Source organism: Enoplosus armatus, chromosome 19 (assembly GCF_043641665.1).
Source record: "Enoplosus armatus isolate fEnoArm2 chromosome 19, fEnoArm2.hap1, whole genome shotgun sequence".
In the NCBI taxonomy this organism is placed as follows: domain Eukaryota; kingdom Metazoa; phylum Chordata; class Actinopteri; order Centrarchiformes; family Enoplosidae; genus Enoplosus; species Enoplosus armatus.
The window spans coordinates 5,180,605-5,205,985 of record NC_092198.1 but is presented as its reverse complement, the minus strand read 5'-3'; the positions used below and the strand labels follow the sequence as shown (position 1 = coordinate 5,205,985).

General features: G+C 41.7%; 2 protein-coding genes across 2 annotated transcripts in view; one reads left to right on the top strand and one right to left on the bottom strand.

The window, feature by feature from the left end:
• Window positions 1–1,928: 1,928 nt before the first annotated feature.
• elp3 (elongator acetyltransferase complex subunit 3) lies at window positions 1,929–19,080 on the bottom strand. The gene is made up of 16 exons (XM_070926439.1): window positions 19,038–19,080; window positions 18,201–18,309; window positions 17,773–17,872; window positions 17,037–17,175; window positions 16,651–16,721; window positions 16,332–16,395; window positions 15,905–15,973; window positions 15,187–15,341; window positions 11,141–11,302; window positions 10,882–11,008; window positions 5,402–5,595; window positions 4,936–5,026; window positions 3,991–4,056; window positions 3,616–3,843; window positions 3,328–3,409; window positions 1,929–2,970 (listed from the first exon to the last, which is right to left on the bottom strand). The coding sequence occupies exons 2-16, from the start codon at window positions 18,220–18,222 to the stop codon at window positions 2,879–2,881; spliced, it is 1,662 nt and encodes a 553-aa protein (XP_070782540.1). The 5' UTR covers window positions 18,223–18,309; window positions 19,038–19,080; the 3' UTR covers window positions 1,929–2,878.
• LOC139302724 (kinesin-like protein KIF13B) overlaps window positions 18,920–25,381 on the top strand; it is a 32,088-nt gene continuing 25,626 nt past the window's right edge. Inside the window, exons 1-3 of the mRNA XM_070926438.1 lie at window positions 18,920–18,998; window positions 19,290–19,372; window positions 20,560–20,653. Of these exons, the coding sequence (XP_070782539.1) occupies window positions 19,303–19,372; window positions 20,560–20,653 (164 nt within the window). The 5' untranslated portion in view covers window positions 18,920–18,998; window positions 19,290–19,302. The remainder of the gene's footprint in view (window positions 18,999–19,289; window positions 19,373–20,559; window positions 20,654–25,381) is intronic.

Sequence of the window (25,381 nt, the reverse complement as noted above, 5' to 3'; positions counted from 1 at the left end):
GCTCAGCAGTGTGTGTGTGTGAGTGTGATGTGGACGTCAGCGGGAAAAGTGGAGATTTAAGCAAGTGAGGCTCGCTCACCTAACCCCTCTGATCCCCAGAGAGAGAGTCTAGAGGAATTGATAGTAGAGAAGTTTAGGGTTGAATATGTTCCTGATGCATATTTGGGTCTGATGACTGATTCGAGAGATTATATAGGTATATAGGTTATTCAAGTCTTTCTTAATACAGTACTTACATGTCCATACATGCATTTCAAGAATTCCTTAAGTCGTTCCTCCTGTCAAGACTGGCTGTGGAGTGATGCCCTCTTAGCGTGACTACAATGAAAGAGATTGGGATCAAAATCCACAGTCCGTGTTTGGTGCAAAATGCCTTCTTAAATTCAGCCAAATCTAGTATGAGGCTTCAGCAGTCTGAGTTAGTCAAGTCAAGTTGGTATTTTACAAAGTTATGGTCTTTTCTGTACGAAATTCCCTCTTCATTTTCCTCACTAAGCTACATGGAGGAATAGTAACATTAAGTTTCGCTACCACCATGCTAGCTCTGTGAGGCTACGGTGGTGCTTTGAACTAAATGCTAACATGCTGTAATGCTCAAAGTAACAAAGCAACCATGCTGATGCTTAGCAGATCTAATACCGTGTTCACTGTTCTAGTTTAGCATGTTAGCATACTAACATTAGCTAATAGGCATTAAATACAAAGTACAGCAGGCTTGTGGGAACGTTAGTTGAATTGGTTTTGCAGATATCTGGCAAATAAAGATGTTGACCTGATGATGGCGCCAGATGAAAAGTCAATTCATCCTCTGGGGACCATGAATTTTAAGCTAACACACTCAACTTAATCTGCTACACTGACTTGTATAGATTGGCTGTGATGGACCACTTTGTTCAGTACCAATATGGATATTAAGAGGAATCATTTTATGATAACACCACTACTGTGAGTCTGCACCTCTATTTTTTATTTTAACTGTATGAATATTTAAATAGCTTACATAAACGTAGTGACTACTTGTGATATCTGTCATCCACAATAAAATTATCCATTCCATTTTACAACTTAGGTAGTGTAAACCTAGACTGATGATGATCCATTACGTTATTTTTTACAACGAATTGATATCAGATAATGCAAACCTTTGGGAAGGAGTAGAATAAGTACAACATCAGCACACCCCATATCCCTTTTCTCTTCTTTTCTCAGACAAGCCCTGTAACCTTCACTTCAGTAGAGTTAAAGTGGACCTGCTATACTTCTCCTCATGTTGCAGTGAAGATTAGACCCAAAACTCTGCCTCCTCCACAGCACAAATCAGATGTGCGAGTGTGAGCGGAAAGGGGGGAAAGTCCTTTCAGATTTCACAACTGATAGCAGGAGTGAGCAGGCGTGGAGAGAAAGCCTGAGTGTGGCCTATTCCTCAATGCGTCAGGACTGCAACACCAACACACACACAGCACAGTCACGACACAGCGGCCGCATCCAGGAAATTACGCATGGCTGTTCAGCTTCAATCGCCTCGTGCAGTGGGAATCTATATGAGACATAGGTCGCCGCATGGGCCTTTTGCGCTTTATTGCGAGCTATTTTTCAAATGACAAACCCTTTCCAGTAACAGTGCGGCTGAGCACGGCGTTCAGTCAATGTTCAATAGACAGGTAACTGATGGAGATGTAATTGGAAAGGCTGTGTCAAATGAGCCAGTAAAACACTCTCATAGCTCAATCACAAGGGGTCTCCTGCTAGGGCTGGCACCCTTGACATTGGGGAATACATTACAGGAGCCACTCTTATGAGGTGACCTTTCTTTGGAGGCGAAAAACCTTCTCGTCTATTCTGTTCATTTAATTTTAATTATTGAAATGGCTCGCAGAGATTTCTGTAACATCAAGAGCTTCTCTCACAAAGGGCACAGGACACAAACAGTAACTGAAATATACTTTATTCCTCTAGAGAAAAATAAATGGTCAAGTGATGTGTTCAACATCTGGAATTTACCAGAATATATGAAGTCCCAAGATTGCATGACAGAAAACCAAGAAATAGGATTAACTGTGGGGCTTTAAAAAGCAATTTATGTAACACTAATATTCAATTTCCTGCCCTATATATCAAAATTGCGCAATTACACAACGGCTGCCCAGCAAGGACACTTCCCACTGTTCATTCATCCACAGCCAACCAATAATGAACGCTTGACTCATAATGGGTTTTCTATTTAATTGCAACATAAACATGATTAGCTCAAACGGTGACGCTAAACAGGTTTCTCATCCTAGACGAACACACAAAAATAATTTGGGAGGATACCTAGACATTCAGATTTTTCTTCACCAGACACGTGTAACATTTGAGTGGAATTAAAGATGTCGCGGCAGGATTGTTCTCATTTCTCGTCAAAGTGAATCAGTTCTGCTTGCTGAGTTCACTGGCAAGGCACTGGTGATACCCATTTGTTTCAGTGTGGAAAGCTATAATGCCGACATGCTATTGTTTGTGTTTTATTTTAGTACCTGTTTAAGAAAAGGACAAAAATGTGATGTTTTTTCTTTACTGTTGCAGTAAAGAATGTTTCTCCTCGTCCTCGTTGATGCTCTGGCTTCATCCCAAATCCCAAACTTTACTTCATTCCTTTACAAACTTTACACACTGTCTCCTTATCTAAATAAAGGGGGGGGGGGGGCATTGTGTGGTGTGCACCAGATAAAAACAATGGACTGGGAGAAAGTGCCAACCATTATCTCCTCTGATGCTAAGAAAACAGAACAAGTCTCACTAAACATACTGCAGCAATCATGTCCCGAGAATATTGTCGTGATAAATAAAAGGATTTGTGCGTCTGTATCCACTGTCCAGATAAAAACACTGTCCGGGTTCAGTCCATTCCAGGTCCATACAGGTCCTTTATCATATACGGTCCCTCCAACTCATAGCCCATCTTTCTGTAGTAGTTCCTTGTTCCTACACCTGCAAAAACACACCAGGGAAGACAACAAGGTGCTCAGTAACACTGCTGCTTTACATTATATGATATTGATCCTTGTGCTGACCCGAGCAAATGCTTGTTTATCAAGTCGGTGAAATGCTTGAATGACTTAAATATCTTTAAGAGGTGCAAACTTAAAATTCACAAATCCATATTCTAACTCACCCTGGACTTTCTAATTTAAATGTTTTAACTTGCAGTATGTTTATGTCTTGATGACAACTGCACACACGTGACATTACAGTTTTTGTACTGAGGACATGGCTTAAATAGATGTTTGTATTTGGACGTCTAAGGAGAGGATAAATTATGCTCTCCTGTGCCATTTTGTTTCTCACCTGAGATAACAGCCAGTTTGCTGGAGCCATGTTCCTCTCTGGCAATTCTCTCCGCCTCCTCCATCAGCATCATACCGAAACCCTAAACAAGAAGGAGGTAAACAGATAAAGAGAGTTACTGTAAGCTAAACAGATTGACCACAAAATAATGTGGGTCAAAGAAAGTACAGGCCAGCAGTGGAGTCTCACAGTGTCTGAGAAAAACAATCAGATTCACAGCTGGTAAAGAAATAAAAGTGTTTGGGTATCTACTTCACATGTAGAGTGTGCTTGTGAAAGTATTGCCACCTGATGCTGGAACTTGCTGGGGTCCCGGCTGCTGACGGGGACGACGCTGCCGTAGACGTGCAGCTCGCGGACGATGGACACGCCTCCTTTCAGCTCCGGACGGAAGGACTGTGGGGAGCAGCGACGCAGACGCAGCAGCCCAATCAGGATGTCTTGCTCCGGATCCTCGTAGGAGAGGAAGGTCTCCCAGCCGCCGTTAGCAACGTAGTCCCTCCGCACCAGCTCCACCTGAACATGTTTGTTAGTGAATGGAGAGGTTCTACAAAAAACATTTGGTAAACAGGAGCCTTTTGTTTTTTTTGTTTTTTTACAATCAGCGTCTTGAACAATACTAGAAAAGTGAATGTACTTCATCTCCAGGAAGCGGTCCATTACCTGGTAAGGTCTGACTTTGTGGTGGATCTCCTGAATGCCCACTTCTCGGGTTCTCACATCTCGACACTGCACGCAGAGAAACATTCAAATGAATTTGAAATTCGGCACAAACAGTTTGAAATATAAAACATGTATGCATCAAGCTTATTGTTTTTGTTTTATTCGTTTAATACTTATAATTGTGTTTGTTTGGCTGCACTGTAAATGGATACACCAGTTGCTCTTGTGTTGTATTACTGTCAAAGTAGCTGATTTACTGAGTATTTGCGGCCCCCAGAATTCTGCAGTATTAAAAAACTGAAAAGATTTGAAAACTCAGCACAACATATCAGTTTGGTGGAAGTTAAGTGCAATATGTGACATAAAATGTGACACATCTCTGATGTGGTTGCACCACTCTGTCTGTACAAAAACAAAGCCTCAGCCAGTGAAAACAGACTTTGTAAGTGACGATGAATGCCCAGGGGAGAAAAAGCTTTATTAGTGGTGTTGGTGGGAAAACTGGAGTTGCCACTGATTTTTGTGGCTTTATGTCAGTCTGACGGTCAATAAATGCTTTGTTTCTAATGGAAGCTTACAGGGGGCTCTTTACCCCATAGGTGTTTTCTGATGAACAGTTTTTTTTTTTGATGGAAGTTGGTCAGGGGTCTTCTGCCTCATGTGTTGTGCTGGTGAGCCTATTAGGTGCACCCTGGCCTGGGGTTTTCTACCTTCCAAGATTAATTCAATAAATGTGGGGCGTGTGGAAGGGAGGGTGCTCCAACAGTTCTAAACTATACTTTTTTTTAATCTGCCATCGTACTCTATCATAGCAATACATTATTAATTAACAGTCAGTCAGCATTTGTCTGCTGGCAGTGGTACCTGTTTGGATCGCATCCCAGCTGAAAAGTCTATTAGCTTCTTCACTCAAAATAAGGCTGACACGGTGTCTTTGAGTCTCACCTCCGTGCCCATGTCCTTCATCCTGGCCAGTGCCAACTCTCGCAGGTTGCCGTGCTCCACCCCGGAGCTCACCAGCGGCATGGGGATGTCCCTGACAGGCGGTACGAGAGCAGGAAGCAGATGATGCATAAAGTGATGGAAGAATAGCTTTAAAATGGTATATTACAGATGCCACCACATAAAAATAAATCTATACCAGGGGCTGTATTCCCAAAACATCTTAAGGCTAAAAGTAGCTCAAAATAACATGTACAATGGTACTATCGTTTTTCTGCCAGCACTTATCAGGCTTGCTAATGCCAACGCAACCAGCAGTCATGTATGAGAGGCTACAGTTGGCCAGTGTCACCTGTATTAACATCATGTGCCAACAGGAATCTATGTGATTATGTGTACAGTGCAAATGAAATCATTTAGTGTTGAAGTTTTAATCTACAGTGACCGTCAGGCCCATTCACAGTCTCACCTCTGCACCCGGTAGACTCGTGTCCAGGGCGGCACCAACGCCAGGATCCGGGCCACCAGGTCCACCAGGGCGCTGGGCGTGTAGCTCTTGTACCGGCCCGTCTTCCACAGCTCATACAGGCCCGTACCTCGGATCACCAGCGTCGGGTAGAGCTTCAAACCGTCAGGCCTGAACGCTGGATTCTCAAAGAACTCCTGCAAGAAAGATTCATGTGACACATTCAAGCATAAATCAGACTGCATTTCTTGGCACTTCTGACACAATATGAAATTAATTTAACACACTCAAGTATTTCAACCACTTTATGGAGTGATATGTATGGTTAAATTTGACTGTCAAGCTAACAGAAAGATACGTAGCTTCTTTAAATGAAGAGAAAGGAAATGGAAGAGGTTCTAAAGAAATGCCCGCAGTTTTATTTCATTCATATGGCTTTCCAAACATGACCAGACAGCCTCAAGGAAAAGTGTCAGAACATTCAAGGGGCCATTTTGGACAGGCAGACAGCAGACGTCCATTGAGCTTGTATAAAGCGCATATCAGAGAGACAGCACAACGGCGCTCAGTTATTCAATTGAAGGGGACATATTTCGGTGTCTGGTTTGGTGCAGTGAAGGGAATCAGTGTGATTTCCAGTCATTCTCCTCCCCTCTGTAACCGACTGTCACGATCAGAACCGTGAAGATCTGGAATCGAGGCACATTCTCCAAAATAGGCCGCATTATCAGTATCTCATAATCTCTCTCTCGTCACAGTTTGTAATCACACGAGGACATGTCCCACACGGCACTGCACTGAACATAAAAAGGAGAGGGGGGGGGGGGGGGGGGGGGGGATCTGACAAATGATGCTTTGATACCAAAAAAAAGAAGGGGGGGGGGGGGGGGGGGGCTAGACACTAACTTTGCACTTGCTACTGTTTTGGATCACATATCAGAGCTCCTGTTGGTCGGTGGAGAGGAACCCCGTTAAGAATGCCCCTCCCCCCCTCGGGACAGGCAGCATCTGTACACGAGAGATAAGTGAGAGAGGATCTCAGGCTGGGAGGAAGTTGTAAACGAATTTCATTATCGGGACAGCCGTGATAGACGCAGGGAGGATGCAACGTTTTCCTGCTGCTGCTGCTGCTCTGCCTACATGCGGTCATCCAGCTGGCTGATCGGGACAATACATACCAGCAACAGTTAATGGCTGAAAAGGAAGCAAGTTTGAATGAATGTGATTAATGCAAACAGAAAGAGAAAATCAAGGAGATCCCTGCTTCCTTATGTTGGCAACCAGTAGTGAAGAGCTCTGTACTGGGACGCCTTTTCATGGAGGCTGTTTTATATTTAAGCAAACATCCCTCCACTGAAACCTCAGCTGCTACTTGCATCATATTTGCAGCATTTGCTTCCCATTCTCATCTAATTGGATACATCCAGCAAACAAAACCTATGGGCTCGAATTTTCACTCATTCATCCGTTCGTGAGATTTTCCTGCTTAGTCCTTTAAAAGGGTCACGGGGCAGCTGGAGTCTGAGTGTAGGACTGCTTCCACAATTATGGCTAACATGATCACCACAAGTATTTTTTCTCAGTCTTGAGATAACAAATATTCATCCAGATTTTTCATCCATTCAACAAAAGGTTTGGTTTGTAGAGAAATGTAGACAATCCGGTAAAAGCCGGTACAGTCTACGTGTTCCCATTCATTCTCAGTGTCCCTGGGTCAAATTCAATTTTTGATACTGCCACTCCCAAATCCTACAAAACAGGGACAGAAGACTGTCTTTGATTTAACGTTGGACTTCATAAATATTTTCTATTCTATTGCAAATCTTTTTTATCATTAAATGAAACCTGCAATAACCGATATGTTTGGCCACTGTAAACACAACACTGACATCATCATCTAATACTTGCCATTACTTCCACTTTCTTTCTAGATGCACCCAGTGTTCAAAGTGATCCTGAGAAGCTTAGTTTGGATCCCGGAGCGAAGATGTTTAGGAACCTGCATATTTTACCCCCCACTCACTACCACCAAGTGTGACATGGAAGATTAGATATGATGAGGAGGAGCAAAGGGGAGCCACACACACAAGTTGTATAATTGGTGTGATAAGAGAGGAGAGGGGGGAGAGAGATGAAGTGACAGGAGAGACGGGGAGAAGAGGAGAGACCGTCTGACAAAACAGAAGAGAAAGTTACGACTGACAAGAGAAAGATTAAGTGAGAGATAATGGAGAGGAGAGAAAAGCATGAGGGGAAAGAGACAAACAAGGACAGGAGAGGAGAGAGGAAAATATTGAGACAGCACACTTGGGGGGGGTGGGGGTGGGGGATGAGACAGCAGAGACGAAGGAAGAAATTAAGTGTAGGGACAGGAAGTGTTACAGGAAATCAAAGAAAGAGACTCTGAGGGCCAAATACACATTTCATCTGCTTCCTCTCACTGTGCCGCCCTGCTGCTGCCCTCCATATTACCATCGAACACACACACACACACACACACACACACACACACACACACACACACACACACACACACACACACACACACACACACACACACACACACACACACCGAGGTAATGTAACAAATCTGCAGGAAGACACAAACTCTCTTCCACAAATTAAATCTTTTTCTGCCTTCATCAGTACATTCCCACTTTCCTCAGTCAGCTCTAACTACAACACACAAAATTACATCGCACACACACACACACAACTCTATATAACGCCAGCGCTCAATCTGGAAACTCAATAAGACAATGGTTCAATCTCTTGTTCGTTGTCCTCTGTGATTAAAACAGCTGGACTGTGCATCCCAGCTGACATCCGGTCAGCAGTGGGGCAGACATTTTGGTTTCCCTGTTGAGTCTCAGCTCATTAAACCTCCATTCTGTCCTTCCCTGATCACCCACAGTAAAATGTGTTTTAATCACAGCCCAACCGATATATCAGGCAATAATAGCTTATCGTCGATTTATCAGCATCAGCATATATATCGGCCGATAAGTAGAGAAACGTAAATAATGGTAGTATAGATACGAAGATATCAGGGCATGTAGGAAAAGAGTCTATCCACTGATATATTATCAGATTTAGTTTTAAATCTCAAATACAAAAAAAATCCACTATTAGTCGGGCTAGTTTTAACACAGAGAAACACATTTTTCAGTTTCTGTTGTCAAGATAACTGAACAAGGATAAAACAGTGGTTTGATCATGGCTCATTAATACTACCTTTTAATCAACAGTCGTTCTTACGCTGCTGTGTGGGGCAGCTGATCCAATTATTATTTTATGATCGCAAAATAGTGAAATACACATAAATACAAGCAAAAGACCACAGCTGTGCACTGTAATCGGCTATATTGACAAAGTGATATTTCTATCTCAACAGCTACTGGATGGATTGCCATGAAAGTTTGTACATACATTAATGGTCCCCAGAGGATGAACCCTAGTGACTCTGGTGATCCTCTGACTTTTGCTTGACGGTCACTAGCAGGTTGACAGTTGTGCTTTTGAGTGAAATGTCTCAACAACTATTGCCCAACCAGACGTTTGTTGTCATTTTCCAAAAGGTCAGTTTTCCAATGTCGAAAACCATGATGGAGAGGAAAAAATAAGTTTTGAAGTTTAGCCGGTTAAGTGTAGATGTTTCAGCCACTCTTAGCAGAACAAAACTGCTTTCACTTTACATCTGAATGTTCCATCCTCTTTTTTTGTCTATCTTGTTTCATTTGTAAGCTCATTACACAGGTTTTGAACTTTTTCACCTCCATCGTAATGCAAAACCCTTGTGAATCACCACACTGCCAGTAATCAGCAGTTCAACAGTTGAATTTCTGGGAAAAGGAGAGAGGAATTGCTGCTATTGCTGGTTCTGAGACAATGAGTGACATATTTTGATAAGAGTCGGGGGGGGGGTGCGTCAGAGTCTCGCCTGCACCAATTAGTAACATCTATTATTTTCCATCGTTCTGTTTTTAATCACTTGATTTCTGTTTTATCAACGTAAAAAACAAACCCAAATGAGCCGAAATCGTGCACAGCCTCAAACTGCGTCTTCATTTACATCCTACAGTCGTGACATGTTGGGAAGGAGCATTGTCTGATTCTGCACATTCATATAACTGTCGTGTTTCCAATCAGAGCTGTAAAGTGAGCCTGCTGTTGAGAGACAGCTGACAGGATCTTCTTTCGAGTCACATCACAGTCGGGACTGTGAGTCAACTGTCACAGCCTTTTCCATTTCTATTTTAAGATGCTACATGTAGGACTTACTTGTTGTTACACCACTGTGAGATAAGTAGTGCTGACGCACCCCGATGCCACGCAAAAAGAAGAAGAACATGATTACTAATGTCACATACAATAAACCTAATGATCGAGTTGGTGCAGAACTTTACTGGTATTATTGTTAGTCTGGAGTTTTCACTCACTTTGTTTCTCTTTACTGTTACTTGAGTAGGTAGTAGGTAGTGTGTCATATAAAATGAACCACGAGTTCCAGCTCAAACTGTTAGAGAAAGGCGAAAAATGCCCCAAAAAAATAACTTAAAAAGAAAGAAAAAAAGAATGTGCTCTGACACCAGTGTTTGCATATCAACACCTCCGTCAGTCTCCTCACTCTTTAGTCCTGCAAACGAAAATAACAGCCAAGAAGAAGTGACATTTTGCCTGTTGTGCCACATCAGTGAGCTTCTCCATCTATACAAGAGCAACCGTCATTGCAACCGCGCGGCTGTGGCGACTCACAGCATCCGCATCATTCATCCATCGCATGTATCTGTAAACCTTCATCAATCATCGCTATCAAAACATACAACACAGGGACATGAAATGATACAAATGCGCCTTTGATGGACATTTTACAAATCGCTACACTGCAAAAAAAAAATTGGTAAACGACCTAAACAATGTTTTATTATTTATTCCCATCTCTATCGTATCATAGCAACTTTGGCTGGCTGTAGGAAACTGCATGTACGCCTGGTCTGAACTATGTGTATTAGCAGTTAACTGATAGTAACGTTTACTACAGGTAATTAATAATAATTACTATCCCAGAGTCTTGTATTGCACACTTAATAATATCACTTAATAAATCTGGAACTTTGGTTCACTATTACAGCTTAGCCTAATGCTATGCAACGTGTTAGATCAATAATGGTATTTTGTCATTTATTCAGGAGCATAACGCTTCTGCTGTGAGGTCACATATAGTATGCAATAATTATTTCTACTTAGTAACATGTAGCTTTCTTTTTTCCAAAATGTAGATATCACTTATTTAGAGACGGCTCCCGTGTACAGCCCTCACCCTAACCCACTATTACAGCATCAAATTATTACTATGTGCTAAGCTATGTGCTCTTACGAATGGAGGCCTGGCAGCCAGAAAAGAAAATTCTGTATAAATCTTCTAAAACGTAAAAAAACAACAAAAAAAACACCCCAACAAAATCACATTTGTGAATGCTTACAATGAACTGCTCCACGTCCCTCTCCATGCCCACGTTTGGCAGATCTGGCATCATGTGGGCGACCACTTTGAAGCCGGCGTCCTTTGAAAGGTGGAAAGACTCGCACACAGCTCGCACCGTGTGGCCTCTGGAAGAAACAGAAAAAAACCCCCACAGTTAAATCATAAAGCCTGAAGGTAAACACTAATCTATCCATCACAAACACCATCAGACCTGCTTTCTTATCTACATCCGTCTGCTCGTCCCCTGACCCACTGACCTGTTGGTGTCTCGGGCCACGTCTTCATACACACTCTGGACTCCTATCTCCAGCCGGGTGCAGCCATAACCCAGCATGTCACTGAGGTGTCTCTTCAGGCAATAGTCGGGCCGGGTCTCGATGGTGATTCCCACACACTTGGTGTTGCTGCGCTCAGAGTACCTGCAGGAGGAAGCGGCCCATAATACGCTCATAATATGCTTATATCTTATGATATCAGCCTTGCTTTGATATGGTAACGATGTTTTAAATTTGTAAGATACTCAGTCTTACTGACTATTTCCGATTGCTCTATATGCTGGGGATCATTTAGCAACATTGATTCAGATGCTGGGAGTTTGCACGGCTCATTATCCAGACAGTTAATACTAACCTCACATTAAGGACACGCTAATGCAATAAAGGAAATAAGTGTTTGTAATGCAAAAAAAAAAAAGACGTTTAATGACACATTAATGGGTTTTCTTTGTGTCAAGAGCAAGTTACATACTTCTGGGTTCGTACAGCTTTTAAGAGTAAAATTCAAGCACTTTCAAGGTTCCTAAACCAAGACTCTTGAAGCTTTTATCATCACATCTAAATTGTTACTATGAATACAAAAGCAAAAAATAAAGTTGATAGAATTCCTTTACACCCACAGCCATCAATGTCACTTTGTTTATTTTACCAGCTGTTCATTTTAACTTTGATTGCATGTTTTGATCATGATTATTTCATGCTAGCTGAGACGCCAGGAGACAAACAAATATGACGTCAGCATCGTTTGATTTCAAATATTGAACGGTTTTTGGTTTACATTGATTGTGTAGATGAAATACCAGATTATGTTGAAAATCAAGCATTTTCCAAACTTTCAAGACTTGACCCTGATAGCTATAATTATAACAAATCCTACAGTCCTTAAACTTCCTCTCCATCTCTTTGCTGTCTGTCTTTTTATATCGCCCTCCCTTCTCAATTCCCCAACTAATTACTTTTCAGTAAAATATTATTATTTGCAACTGCTCAAAAAACTAGTTTTAACCGCATCCTGTGTGACCAAGGCTCTTTCAAACCTATTGTATCCACGCAGCAGCAGGTCTGCTGATTAAAGAAGACACAAGAAGAAGCAGCCAGATGTAGAAAGAGTCATCGGTGACGCAGTACGATGATGATTGTCATTCTATGGATGTAATCTCAAGACAGATATTTTCTGAACTTCATCCAGCCTGAATCGGACTCCACTGCTGCTTCTAAACTTATCTGAGTCACTGATCGAAGTCGCAAAAAAACCCACAACACAAGCGAGCGACCAGACGCATCTCATCCCGGCACACCAGCCTGCTGTCATTCTCTCCACTCCAGCTGCTCCAATGACCATTAGCTCCCCTCATGCCAGCTAATATTCCTTCTGATTCTGTGTCTTCTGGCAATAAATGTCCATCTTTTACAGTCTGCTGGCTGATTTACACCAATTACAGGAGTTTATGCTCCAGAGAGGATGATCAGATCGTACGAGATAAATCAATAAAAAGTCTATTATCTCAGGCGATTATCTCGAGGTATCGTGCGGCTCTGATCAGATCAGGAGCCGGGTGAGCGTGGTGAGAGACAGATACATGAGCATCATGCACACACGCTTACGCCCAGACAAACACACATCACAAATATTACAATCACACACACACACACTGTGATAAGGGCTGTTCCCAGCCAAACCATGTGCCTTCAACAAACTGAGCAGCAGCCCACCCCAATTACCTCAATCATAGCATCTTAATAAAGAATGCTGATAGCAGAGCAGGGCAAATTCAGGCAAACTCCGGCCCGTACAAACACACACACACACACAAACGGGAAGAGACACACTCCTGCCAAACTGGCTTCTCGGGTCTTATCAGGACTTTAGGGAATTAAATAGCCCCCGCTGACAAACAAACAGCCTCAGCCCTGTGAAAAAGCAATAATTTGGCCAAGTCTGTCTGTATGACGTCTTCAACTCTTCAACAAATGGGTAGCTCTACTTTGACTTTGAATCTTCCCCGAGTCATCTGACAAGTTGCTTCTCATCCATGCCGAGCAGACGCCAGTTTCATTCAAAGCCGGTCTAACTCAGTAAGTGAGAAATCGATGGAAGTAACTAAAGAGGACTTACTGAGAAGGGCCTCACTTATTTTCTTCCTGAATTCTGAATGGGTTCATTCAGCAAGTAACTCTGTGGAGATAATCACCATATCTTTGCTTCCTACTGGTGTTTAATGGAAAGACGGGAGGGGTGAAGTGAATGCGCATAAAACTATGGTACAATACTTCCCGTGCTGCATAATACACTCAGAAAAACTGCATTTTTTGCACTGGGAATGGTTGGGAGGGTGAGTACAGGGAGGGAAGGGATGCAATGCCGAGTTCTTAATTATAGTCACTGTTTATTTTATTTATGTGTACAAAAGTGGTGCTGAAGCATTAAGTTCAAGTCATTTATCAAGGAAGAATTGCAAACATTCTCTGGTTTCTTCTTCTCAGCTTCACAGATGTGAGGATTTGCTACTTTTATTTTTTATTTTTGTCTCATTAAAAAATTCAATAGCTTTATTCTTTAACAATTGGTTAACAAAACAATTTAAAAATGTCCCCATAGGCACTGGGAAAAGGTGATGGCATTTTTGTCGTTTCTTTTTTTAGTATTTACTGAAAATTTAAACATATGTATAAATGTATATGTAAAAAGTACATTGATTAATTGTCAAAATAACCCACAGATTAATTGATAATGAGATCCATTCTTATTTGCAGCCCTACAATTTGGAAAGAAAAAAGAAAAAGTCACTCTGCCAAAATGGGCCTTATATTTCACCTTGAACCACATTTTCTATTTGAAGTTGATGTAAGTGACTCTATACTATCACATAGTATTAACAGTGGGAAGAAAAACATCAAGCAGTGAGAGAAAGCTAAATGAATGAAGGTAGGGGAAACGCTGCAAGTGGTGGAATAGCTCCCTCTGGTGGAGACTTTATTATAATATTAAATATTCTCATACGAATACTGAATGGGGATAACCTCTTATACAGAACATAAAGATGAATATAAAAATGTCAAAATTGCCAATAATGTTGCCTCTCGTACCTCAATCAGTGAAAGAAAGACCACCAGCACCAAAATAACTAATAGAAGAAGCCGGGCTCCCAGGGAACAAGGATGTGTACTAATACTACACTGTAAAACTACTCATCTACTACTTTATAAGTAAAAGTCCTGCACTGAAAATGTTACGTTCAGTTAAGGTATGTAAGTATAATCAGCGAAATATACTTCAGTATTAAAAGTAAGTACTCGATGCAGAAAAATGTCCCGTTACTGTTACTTATACTATTACATATTATATCATTAGATTATTATTACTCATGCATTAATGTAAGCAGGATATTACTGTTGTAGTTGGTTGAGGTGGAGCTCATTTGTAACTCTTCTGTATCGGACTGCAACTGCTGATTATTTTCATTATGGATTAATCTGCTGATTATTTTCTCCATCAAATCGATTGATTCTGAAAATTGTGAGAAATGCCGTCACAATCACCCAGAGCCAAAAGCGACACCTTCACAATGCTTGTTTTGTCCAACCAATGGTACAAAAAAAACTGGAACCATGAAATGTTTTAAACGATTATCAAAATAGTAATAGTAATCATCTCATCTGTACTTGCATAAACTGTTGGGTAGTTGAATTTATGACAAAACACCTTATTTTATAAACTCTTTGAATGTTTTGAATGCAAAAGTCTTAATCCGTAAAGTAACTAGTAACTAAAGCTGTCAGATAATTGTAGTGAAGTAGAAAGTGGCATGAAAAGAAAAGACTCGAGTAAAGTACTTGAGTAAATGTAAAATTTAAGTAAACAACGCCCTCCTGGTCGTTGTCGTTAGTGTTTTAGTGTCGTTTACCTCCCTGTATATCCTGTTATAGATGTTATATATACATATATAAAAGAAACAACTTCACAGAAGCGACTGCTGCTGTAATGACACGGGGGAGGACGCAGGCTGCAGCCTCGAGTTACTGAGTACCTGACGGCCTCGGCCACGTTGTTGGAGGTGTGTCCTGACAAGGCGTCGTGCAGATTCCTGATGAAGTAGTCTCTGTACTCCTCAGGCAGAGCCATGAAGGTCCCGCCCATCACGATGAACTCCACCTTGTCCACGCTGTGACCCAGCTGCTTCAGCTGCACATCACACAGAAAACATGCAACAATTTTGCACAACCGGCAACAGTGCAACTTGGCAATATTGAGACATTACAGTGAAGTGCACTTAAGTTCTCTACAACAGTTATTACGATTGATCATAATATCTTGCAAAACAAATTGGAATTACTCTTAACACACAAGCAGCAATTGCACATAAAACTAAAACTGAATAAAAAAAAGATGAGATTCAGGCAGCACAGATTTTTACATTAACTGTTGCTTTAATGAATGCCTTCGCTCTGCTGCATTAGACTAATGTGGCTATAAATTCAAATAACGGCATAATTGGGGTCAGGTCTTGGCAGGCGGGTAAACCCCATGACACTCATTACTGTATACTAAATATATTGTCAGTGCTAAGACGATCGCTGCACAGAAGCCGATTTGGGGAAATGGCAGTTTCAGCAACACAAAGAAGACACATTCCACAGCTACCAAACAGAAATAAATATTTTGTGTGTAATGGTACTACCAAGCCAAGCCTAAATTGAAGAAAATACCAAAACAAATGGCTGTATACACTGCAGGGTTACACTGACCTGCTCCACCCGATGTCTGGTCTGAAGGTAGGGGTCATAACGTGCTCGGATTGCTCTCATGGACGTCGGCTATTAGAGAGAGAGGGACAGAAATGATTAAAAACCATGATGAACATGAATATCTTAAAGGTTACAAAATAAAGACTATGATCTGACTTGAGAAATTGGACTACTAACAGTAAAGACTAAAAAAAAAAAACAGAAACATAAAATGAAGACTCTCTTGACGACACAGTAAAAGCACAAATACAAAAGCTGCTATATTAACAGCAAGTATATCTATCAAAGTTATGGATAACACAGTAAGCGGGGTGAATTTAAGGAGAAATAAGCACATTTTTCAAAACACGATCTATCTTTTTGCACAGACAATCAAGACCAGAATACATGACTTAGCAACAGAATGGTGGCCTTGAAACTACCTTACCTCATAGCCGGTGTAAGACTGCGTGGAGTACTCAAAGTCTGAGTCGGGTCCACCGGGACAGTAGCTGCCAGAGTAGAAGTTGATGTACATTGAACACAAGAACAATAAAACAATACACATGTCACAAAACTGTAAACACAAGCAATGAAAAGTGAATTCCCTCCAGAGGGTTTCCATCTTACTCTCTTGTAGTTTTTGTCCTTCTGCTTCTGTACATACATTAACATGCTGCTCACATCTACAGACAAACACTATACAAGTACATTTTAAATGAATGCAAGTTAATGATCTGCAACAAAATGAAGTCAAATTAACTTACACACAGATGTTGCCTGTAAAGCTGATGTGTGGACATCGATGCGGTTTGCACATCACAGCCACAACTGCGATCTGCGTCAGAGACAGAAGCATTGAATATCTTAACTATTCTTCTATTCCTTCGCAGTAAACAGGTAATAAGGTATCTTTTAGCAGCTCCGACTTTCATACTTTGCTACATACAATCTGTCCAAAAGCCAACATGACAGGCACTCTCTACTTGAGTATGATATAAGTTTAAGTCTTTAAGTCTTAAGCTGATAAAACATTCAACCTTTAACGTTCCATAACAGCCTAGATAAAATAACTTAAAGTGGAAATAGATTTCAACGGTTTGGTTACAGCATTAAACTCAGAGTAGCAGACAGGAACTTGAGGACTACGTACCCCACTGGCAGTGCGGATGGGTTTGGCCTTTAGTTTGGGCACCAGAGCACGACGGTATTGCGGCGGAACGGCAGCGATGATGTCCACCAATCGAGGCTGGGCTTCAAGTCCATATTTAGCTGAAGTCTTAGTCTTCACTCTTTTGAAAAAAATACAAGAATCATAGGGAGAAAAAAATAGCACAGTCTAGTGAGCATCTTTGTAGTCATTTGTAATCCTGGAAATTAAAGCAGTGAGATGACTGAGTCTTCGTATAAATGCAACACATGGAGTACCTGCACACTAGAAAATACTGTTGCTACTTTGACAGTTGTATTCACATACTGTCAGAAAAAAGGTCAAAAAGGTCAAACTCTATCTCTATCTTATCAATCAGCCAATAATCAGCAGCAAAAATAATAGTTCACTGGCGGCCTTTGTGTAAGTGCATCCAACACACTGCTGGATTCTTACAATAATTCACAATATGCTTTAAAACTTACATGATGATAAATCTATAGTCAGACTTTACTGCATGACAGGCTGTTTATAATTCTTCAGCACTGCATTAAAACAACAGGAAGAAGTGAATGATTTTATATAAATATGCCAAAAAAACACTGTTTTATATGGAATGTAATCCGTACATAACACAAGTTTCCATCCATACAACTTGTATATAACGCTTGTGGGGTGTAGTTTGAACTTAAATAACCTCATTACAAGGGACTGGATGCCTATACTGACGAAGACTTACTTGTTGAGATTGATGTCTTTGCCGTCTTCATGGGCTTCAACCAGCTGCTTGATGACATCAGCAATAGTCATCATCATCAGCTCAGCTCGGCTGAGATCACCTGACAAATAGCAATAATCAATACAGTGAGATTACTATTCTTCCAGTACTTCAATGTGGATGCACAGAAGCTGTATTTACAAGTTCCAACTACAGCTAGTGTTAGCTAAGTTAGATAATATGTAGTTTACTAAATTCATTGTCAATAACTGGATGCATTAAGTAACTTTAGCATGCCGTGTTTTACAGTTACACAGTTATATACAGTCATATCGCTGTCATCCTGTTTATGAGACAAACTTGCAGTTAGCATTAGCAACAAGCTATAGCCAGCCCGACCGGCTTAGAAAGCCATTTCAGATATTTTAAACACTTTGTCACACACTCACTCTTTTTCTTTGGCTTCCCCATTTCTTCCTTTAGGCGCACAGACCAATTTTCAACAGCTGGCTTCTGGTTTGAGGACTTACATCTGTCTTTTCACCCGAAGAGGGCTGTCTGAAATAGTAAACAACTCCACGTTGCGTCCAAGTACGGATACTGTCGTACGCCAAACGAAACTGTCGTAAAACGGCGTAAACGCGCCTTTCCGCGCATTAAACTGCAGATTATTGAAGTTTCTCAAAGGGTCCAAGGGTAAACAGTGGCACAGTTTGCACCCCTATTGTATCACCTTAATTATCATTAACTGTGCATATTTTTGTGATTTTTTCTTAACATGTTTAGGACAACATCTCTTTTGAAGGAAATGCACAGACTTGTAATGCATGTGGATCCACACTGCGGCGCTGGATTCCCACTCAAGGCAATTGTCCAAGTGTGTGCAGAGCAGAGCGCAACTGGGGAACCTGGAATCTCACTAAATCTCACAGCAAATCCCTTTAGCTGCGAGTTGACATGGCTTGACTGATCTCTGCGGGAAGTTTCAGGAAATGCAACAGGTGGAAGAGCCGAGGGAATGAACCGTGTGCTGCCGTAAGTGTTTCTTTAGACTTACAAATAGAAACCAGGGTTACACAGTACAGGGGTCAGTTACATTTATCAGCGGTCATTATGAAAATATCTGACCCCTCTCTGTATGTTTGCTGTTTCCCCAGCTCTCGTTAGCGTCCCGGGCTAGCTGCTGTATGTACTTGAAGGTGCCTGTGGGCGTCGGACAGGGAAACAACTGCGCAGTCTTTCACACGGTTTGTCCACTACTCTTAACAATATAGTTTGTACTTTACCTTGTCGTGTCTTCGTGGAAGTTTGGAGTTGGCTTTAAGTATGAATATTGTAATAAAATAAGCAGGAGTCAATAGGTTACTATTTATTTATAGAGACTCACGCAATGAGGCTGCGGCGGAAAAATAAAAAGATGTGTTCAGGTGTAGTCCGGGGAAATAAAATGGGATTTTTTAACGTATGCAAGGTTTTGTTTTTAAGTACACACAGAATAAAACTGGTTTCACTTGTGTCCATTCATTCACGTGCCACAGGTCAGGTGGCACCATGGATGACAACAGCCTCAACGACTCCAATGTAAAGGTCGCTGTTCGTGTGCGACCAATGAACAGGAGAGGTGAGTACAATGTCGCACAAACCTTGTGACAGTCACTTATAGCAGTTATGAGTTGGACCATACAGCCACTCATTAGTCAGGCCATACAAAGGCTTTTTTTTTTTTTTTAAACAACTCTTCCCAGCTCCAAAGGGACTTATCAACACTGCAGCGCTCTTTGTGAAGCCAGGGTTAATTTGTAGTTTTCTACAAACAATGGGGGCTTCATTCCTGTGTTTTACAGAGGTCGCTTTTCCCGGCCAGGCTCTGAAAAGCTCTGTTTTGTCCCTCTTTGGAGAAGTTTTGGCAGGCGTGCCGAGGGAGGGGAAAAAATGGGAAAATATGGAAGGGACGGTGACCTCATATCCTGACAGAAAAGGGACAATAATGCATATAATGACATGTGTAATGCACGTTCACTGGCCTTAATAACAGCTGAGCAGGGCTGAAGTGTCAGTTGACGAGCCTTTGTGTAGCTGAACAGCAACAAATTCCTTGAATTCAACTTTAATTTCATGTAATATATCAACTCTCCACTTGGGTTTCCGCAAAGGCTTTTGAAACTACAAATGTGCCTTTCAAAATTAAGTGTAACAGTGGAAAGTTTTAAGACACACGTTCCTTAATCCCTGCTCTGACAGGACGTTCCAGCACTGTGTCTCCGCCTGTTAATACCTTCTAGGAATGAGGAAGAGAAGCTGCGACCCCACTTTTCCTTACTGTCTGCTCAGGAAGTAGGGAACTGCTTGTAGTGTTTGCACAGGCGAGTCCTGGATGAATCACCGTTAATAAAACTATTTCCTCCCTCTCCGTGCTCAGCTGTTTGTGTTCTGACGATCACAAGGAACTGGCACACACACACACACACACACACACACACACACACACACACACACACAGACACAGTGTGTGCCACCTGTTATTCTGTGATGAGAGTTGTGACTACTAAGGAAAGTTATGATGACCAGTGCATACATGCTCTTTACACTATTTAAACAGTGTACATTACGGTGATTAGAAAGCCCTTTTGCAAAAGTAGTTTTGTTCACTGTACGTTTCACATATTTGTTTAGGTCCAAAAATGACTACATTAAACCCAATTTATCTGTCAGCAGTCTGGTATTGATAGTGTTGCAGGGAAAATCATAGTTTCCATGTTATCATTACGAAATACATCCCTTTTCTCATTGATTTCTGTTTCAATCCAGAAAAGGACCTAAAGACAAAATGTGTGGTGGAGATGGAGGGGAACCAGACAGTTCTGCATCCAGCCATCACAAACATGAACAAAGGAGACCCCCGGTAAGAGTCTCACACACTAGTTTATCACGTTATTAGTTTAATGCTAAACCTTTTAGTTTATATATAAGTTTTAGCCTTTCTTTGGTCCTGGGCTTCCCACAGTGAGGTCACCGTGGGTATCCACATTACTTGCTGGTGATTATGGCAATCACGTGACTTGGACTCTAGTGAGACTTGAGTTATGACTTTTTAATGCCTTGTCTAAGACGCCAAAGTTTTGGACTTGGACCTGACATAGGACTTGTTGATCTTGACATGGGATTTGACTCTGGACTTCTTGACTTGACTTGGGACTTCATAGCCAAAACTTGTGACTTGCAAAACAATGCCGTTGTCCTTCCTCTGTATTGTAGTGAAATATCTTGTAAAAATAGTATTGGAGGTTTGGACACTGTCTTTATGCCATTTGTTTGAAGTTTGTCCAAACAATACCAAATCAGGGTCCATCTACTACCCCTTTTGCTGAAGCTTTCAACACTATCACACAGTCTTCATCAGCTGACAGTTTGCACAGTTGTCAGATGGATCTGTTGACATGTGAGCGTAGTAGCTGCTATGATTTTATCCGTAGCGCTTGTAGGACTCTTTGTTCATTTTGGCTTAAAAGTTGAGCAAGTTCATTCTTGACCTTTTTGAAATAGTTTGGCAACACAAAAACCGAATTCAAGGTCCACTTACTAGCTTTTTCCGGAGCTTTGACCGTATCAAACGGTCTTCATCAGTGGATGGAGAAGTTGTTTTGTTGCCTTAAAGTGGCATGGGTGCGTTTTTGATGTTACCTTTGTGGGACTACAGTGGATTACTTCAGCCAAATCTCACGTGATTTGGTTTTAAATGGAAATTATGGAATGATTATTATTTTTCTCCTCTCATTTTCCCCATAATTTGTAGTGCTTAATTTTAATAGGCAAGTCCAGCCTACTGAGGCAGGACGGCAACAAGGAGGTACCGCTACCTGGAACAGAACCCACTTCTACGCAGTGGCAGGTTAATGTGGAGTTCCACAAATGTAATTCCCTCAGGATTACTGGCAGAGGAGTTTACACGGACTCTAACCAACCAGTCTGGTTAGCACCCAATTCCCCGCAAGAAGCTCAAATCTAACCCTCACCCCACCCGTCCTCCTTCTATTACTCCTTTCCATTCTTCCTCCTCCCCCTGTGTCCTTCCTGCATCATTCCTCTCTTTACAAAGGGTGTGTCTGTTCCAGCTCAGTCCTGCTCAGGTAGACAAGCCATGATGTAAAGGAGTAAGAACAAAGGAGAGGAAGATGTCAAGATTCAGATTCATGACTCCAGAATTGAAGTTAACAATTTATGCGTCCAGTCAGTGTGGACATTTGTCTTTGGTTTAATATTGTGACATCAGAACTGCAGTGCATCATCATGCGTTGTATGTCTCCATGTATGTTTGTTGACAAAGCAGTCCAGTCTTTTCTCCTCCTTGCAGTCAGCCAAGCAGTAAGTCAGAGCAGCGTAGGTAGATGCTCCCTGGAGGTTTTGGCTCCTTCTCAGGTTACCTTGTTCAGTAAATATGCCTTAGGGCAATCCCCTCCAGGCATGACAGTATGAATCTCTCTCTTTGTAGAAAGAGAGAGCCTCATATTTCACAGTTATCCTATGCAATTTTTTTTGGGTGTATGTATCTGTGTGTGTCTCTTTTGCCCTGACACGCTTCCTTTGCGGTATGCTTCCCCTTTGGGGCTCAAAGTGAACAGGTTTTACAGGCTCAGTGCAACACAGACGAGCACTGATCCCAGAGCAGCACAAGTGGGAGATGTTTGAGCCGCCAGTAAGCAAGTATTTTCTAACTGGAAGCATCAGTTTCTGTATAAAGGCAACCTCGATTAGTTTCCCAGCAGACTGTATTCTATTATGAGCATAATGTGTTACAGGAAAGCTTTGTTTGTTGAGGGAGTCAGTGACCAGCCAATTCCACAAGGTTTCTGCTTAGTCAGCTCACTGCCTGACAGGTTTAACTGAACTGCTGCATGAGCCTCAGGGGGTGTTAATATGTTATGGCACCCTTGGTAGCTGCAACCAGGACTTCAGCAGGGGCTGTCAGACTCTCAAGATGGTAGAGATTAATAAAGGGTCATAACATGGTCGCCCACCAATAGTCAATAGGCCTGTAAAACAAAAGTTTCATGGACCCCATTTTACTGCTCATGCTGTAAACAGACCTTGAATTGTTGCTGGAATATTTATCAGCCCCTGCTAAATAATGTTTAGAAAAGGAAACTGAAATTGTAAGCCTTTCTTATCTGAACTTGGCTTTGATAAGAAGCCTGCTTTGAAGAGGTTTTTTTTTAATCTGTTTATTGCATCACAAATGCTTGTTTTATGTCGTGACTTTGAGACCGTCTGTGCTCAGAATCTGTAATGTGCGACCATCCTCCCAGAAGGGCTGTGTATTATCAAACCACCCCAATCTGGAATAGTCTAGTGGCCTGTATGTTGTTGGCTGTAGACTTGCTGACCCACCGTCCTCCTCCTTCTCCTTTAGTGACTCCTTGGAGCTGAGAGGCTCTGCCAGTTATCTCAGGAATGTCCTCGCCAGCCCAGGAGAGGACAGGACTTAATGTTTCTCTTTCATGGACCAGCCAAGTCTCACATAGGGAGGCCTTGTTTCACCCCACCCCCCACCCCCCATGTGTGGCCATGACTAAATTTGCAGCCTTTTTTTAACCCCAAATTGATATTTCTGCCTGAGTGAAATCTGTGTGTTTAGTTATGCATGGTACCGCACTTCAAAGGGGGCCTCCCTGGAGACTGAGTGCCTATGTTTAAGTATGATTGATGTCACCATGACAAATATAACAACCTGTGTTCCTGGAGTATTTTTGTAGTTAATATGTCTTCCTTTTAAATGGCTGTGTGGAAATGCGTTTGAAATGCAGATTGCTTGAAAACTCTGCCAGAGTGGTGCATGCACAATTGTTAGTTAGCTGGTGTTAATATCGAGTGCAGTTTGCAGCCCCACCTCGCTCAGTGAGCAACCACCCACATACATTTTCATCTTGTGGGATACTCGGCAACCACTAAGGGAATTTGTAATCCTTAATCCTTTTTGTGACTGCAGGTTTCTAATACTGTACAGTGGTTACATGTCCATGCTCAACGGCCAGTGTGAGAAGAGTTTTAGAACAAAGAAGCATCAGCCCAAATGTGTGACAGCCTCTGCAAGCAGCTTTCAGAAAAATATTGAATGTAATGAGCAGAAAGGAGGGCAGTAAACGGCTAAGTGCAGACTTAAAGCTCATATAACTAGGCTGTAAGGGCAATATTCACACTCCTTCTAGCTCTGTTTTGGTCTCCACCAACTCCTGTGGGAAATATCTGTCTCTTTAGCTGCTAAATGCTCCACTGTGTTCATTAGCTAACTTAGCTAGTTGCTAACTTTGGAACTGCAGAGCCGGGTGAAAGTTCTCTGTGGGTCCATCACGAGAAGGGACCCTTTTCACTTACAGGTGGTCACGTGATCCATTTTTGATATAGAAATATTAACATTTTTTGCAGACACAGTGTGACTAGTGCTGGTTTAGCCTGTGGTGGATAGAGAATACAATATATACTTTGTTCATTAACTCTGACACATGGTTGTGGATTAATTGATCTGTCAAAGGGTCCTAGTTTTGAAGGGCACTACAAAAACACTAAAACACATAATCATTAAACCACATGACACAAGCTAGATTAAACTTGCTCTTACGTGGATGCTACTCTGGTGATGGGCAACACGTTTGTTAATTAAATTTGAAGTCTGCTCGCTGGAATGTGGTGATGTGTTTGCAGACTAATGCATGGGATGCTATTGTTGGCTGCACTGAAATGAACCTAAAACGCATTGTGACTGTGTTTTTTGAAGTTGCTCTGGTGAGAATGCAGAGATTTAGGCTTTGCCTCTGTCTCAGTGGACACTGGACGCCTCTGAGGTTCCTAGTGCTGCTGAAGGTCACATTCCCCACTTCATTCGCAATGAGCCAAAGAGGATTAGTCACCTTGACAGATTTTTAAGCTTCGCTACTATTAAAACACCTCTTGACTCCATATCCTTGAAACTCTCCCTTCGTACTCCGCTGACTTTGACCTGGAGCCGTGTCAGATTTTCAGCATTTGCTAGCTCTGCTGTTTTCTGCACTGCAGCGGTGTTTGCTGTACTTTTCTGAACTCCCACAGAACAGTTAGTGAATGTCAAGTGTCTGTGAAGGCACAAGCAAGTCACAGCAATGACACACATTATTCCTTTTAATGAGTCACAACTCATCCATAGAGACATACAGTATGCTAGCAGGCTGGAGCAATGTTAAAGGACGTTCATGTGACAGCTCAGTATTTCAGCTAAGCATTGACTCATCTCATCATTATGAGATTAAACAATAAATGTCGGATTGGACTTTGTATGGGCAGATACTTAATATTAAAGGACTGGGTTTGAGATCAGGAGGGAAAAAGGGAAAGGACACCCCTACTTTTGACTGAGCTCATTGTCTTTCCAACAAGAAATGTCACTTCATACATGTCACTTAGGAACCAGTGACTGGTAAGCAATTCAACCAGTTTTTCTCGTCTCAGTTCGCTTAATTTAATCAATTGCAAAAGGACGCATGGAGGCAGAAAACTACTAAGTATTTCACAAGACAAAGAAGCACAGAATGGTAGGAATCTGCAAAGTAGACAGTATGACACATTTGTATTAAAGATTTATTTTTATTCTTATTACTTCTTA

Coding starts and splice junctions, on each gene's coding strand:
- elp3 (XM_070926439.1), bottom strand. CDS start 18,222: ATGGGGAAGCCAAAGAAAAAGA. Junction 16,722..17,036: donor CCATCCGCACTGCCAGTGGG/GTACGTAGTCCT, acceptor TCTCTGACGCAG/ATCGCAGTTGTGGCTGTGAT. Junction 3,410..3,615: donor CCAGCAAGTTCCAGCATCAG/GTGGCAATACTT, acceptor CTTCTTGTTTAG/GGTTTCGGTATGATGCTGAT.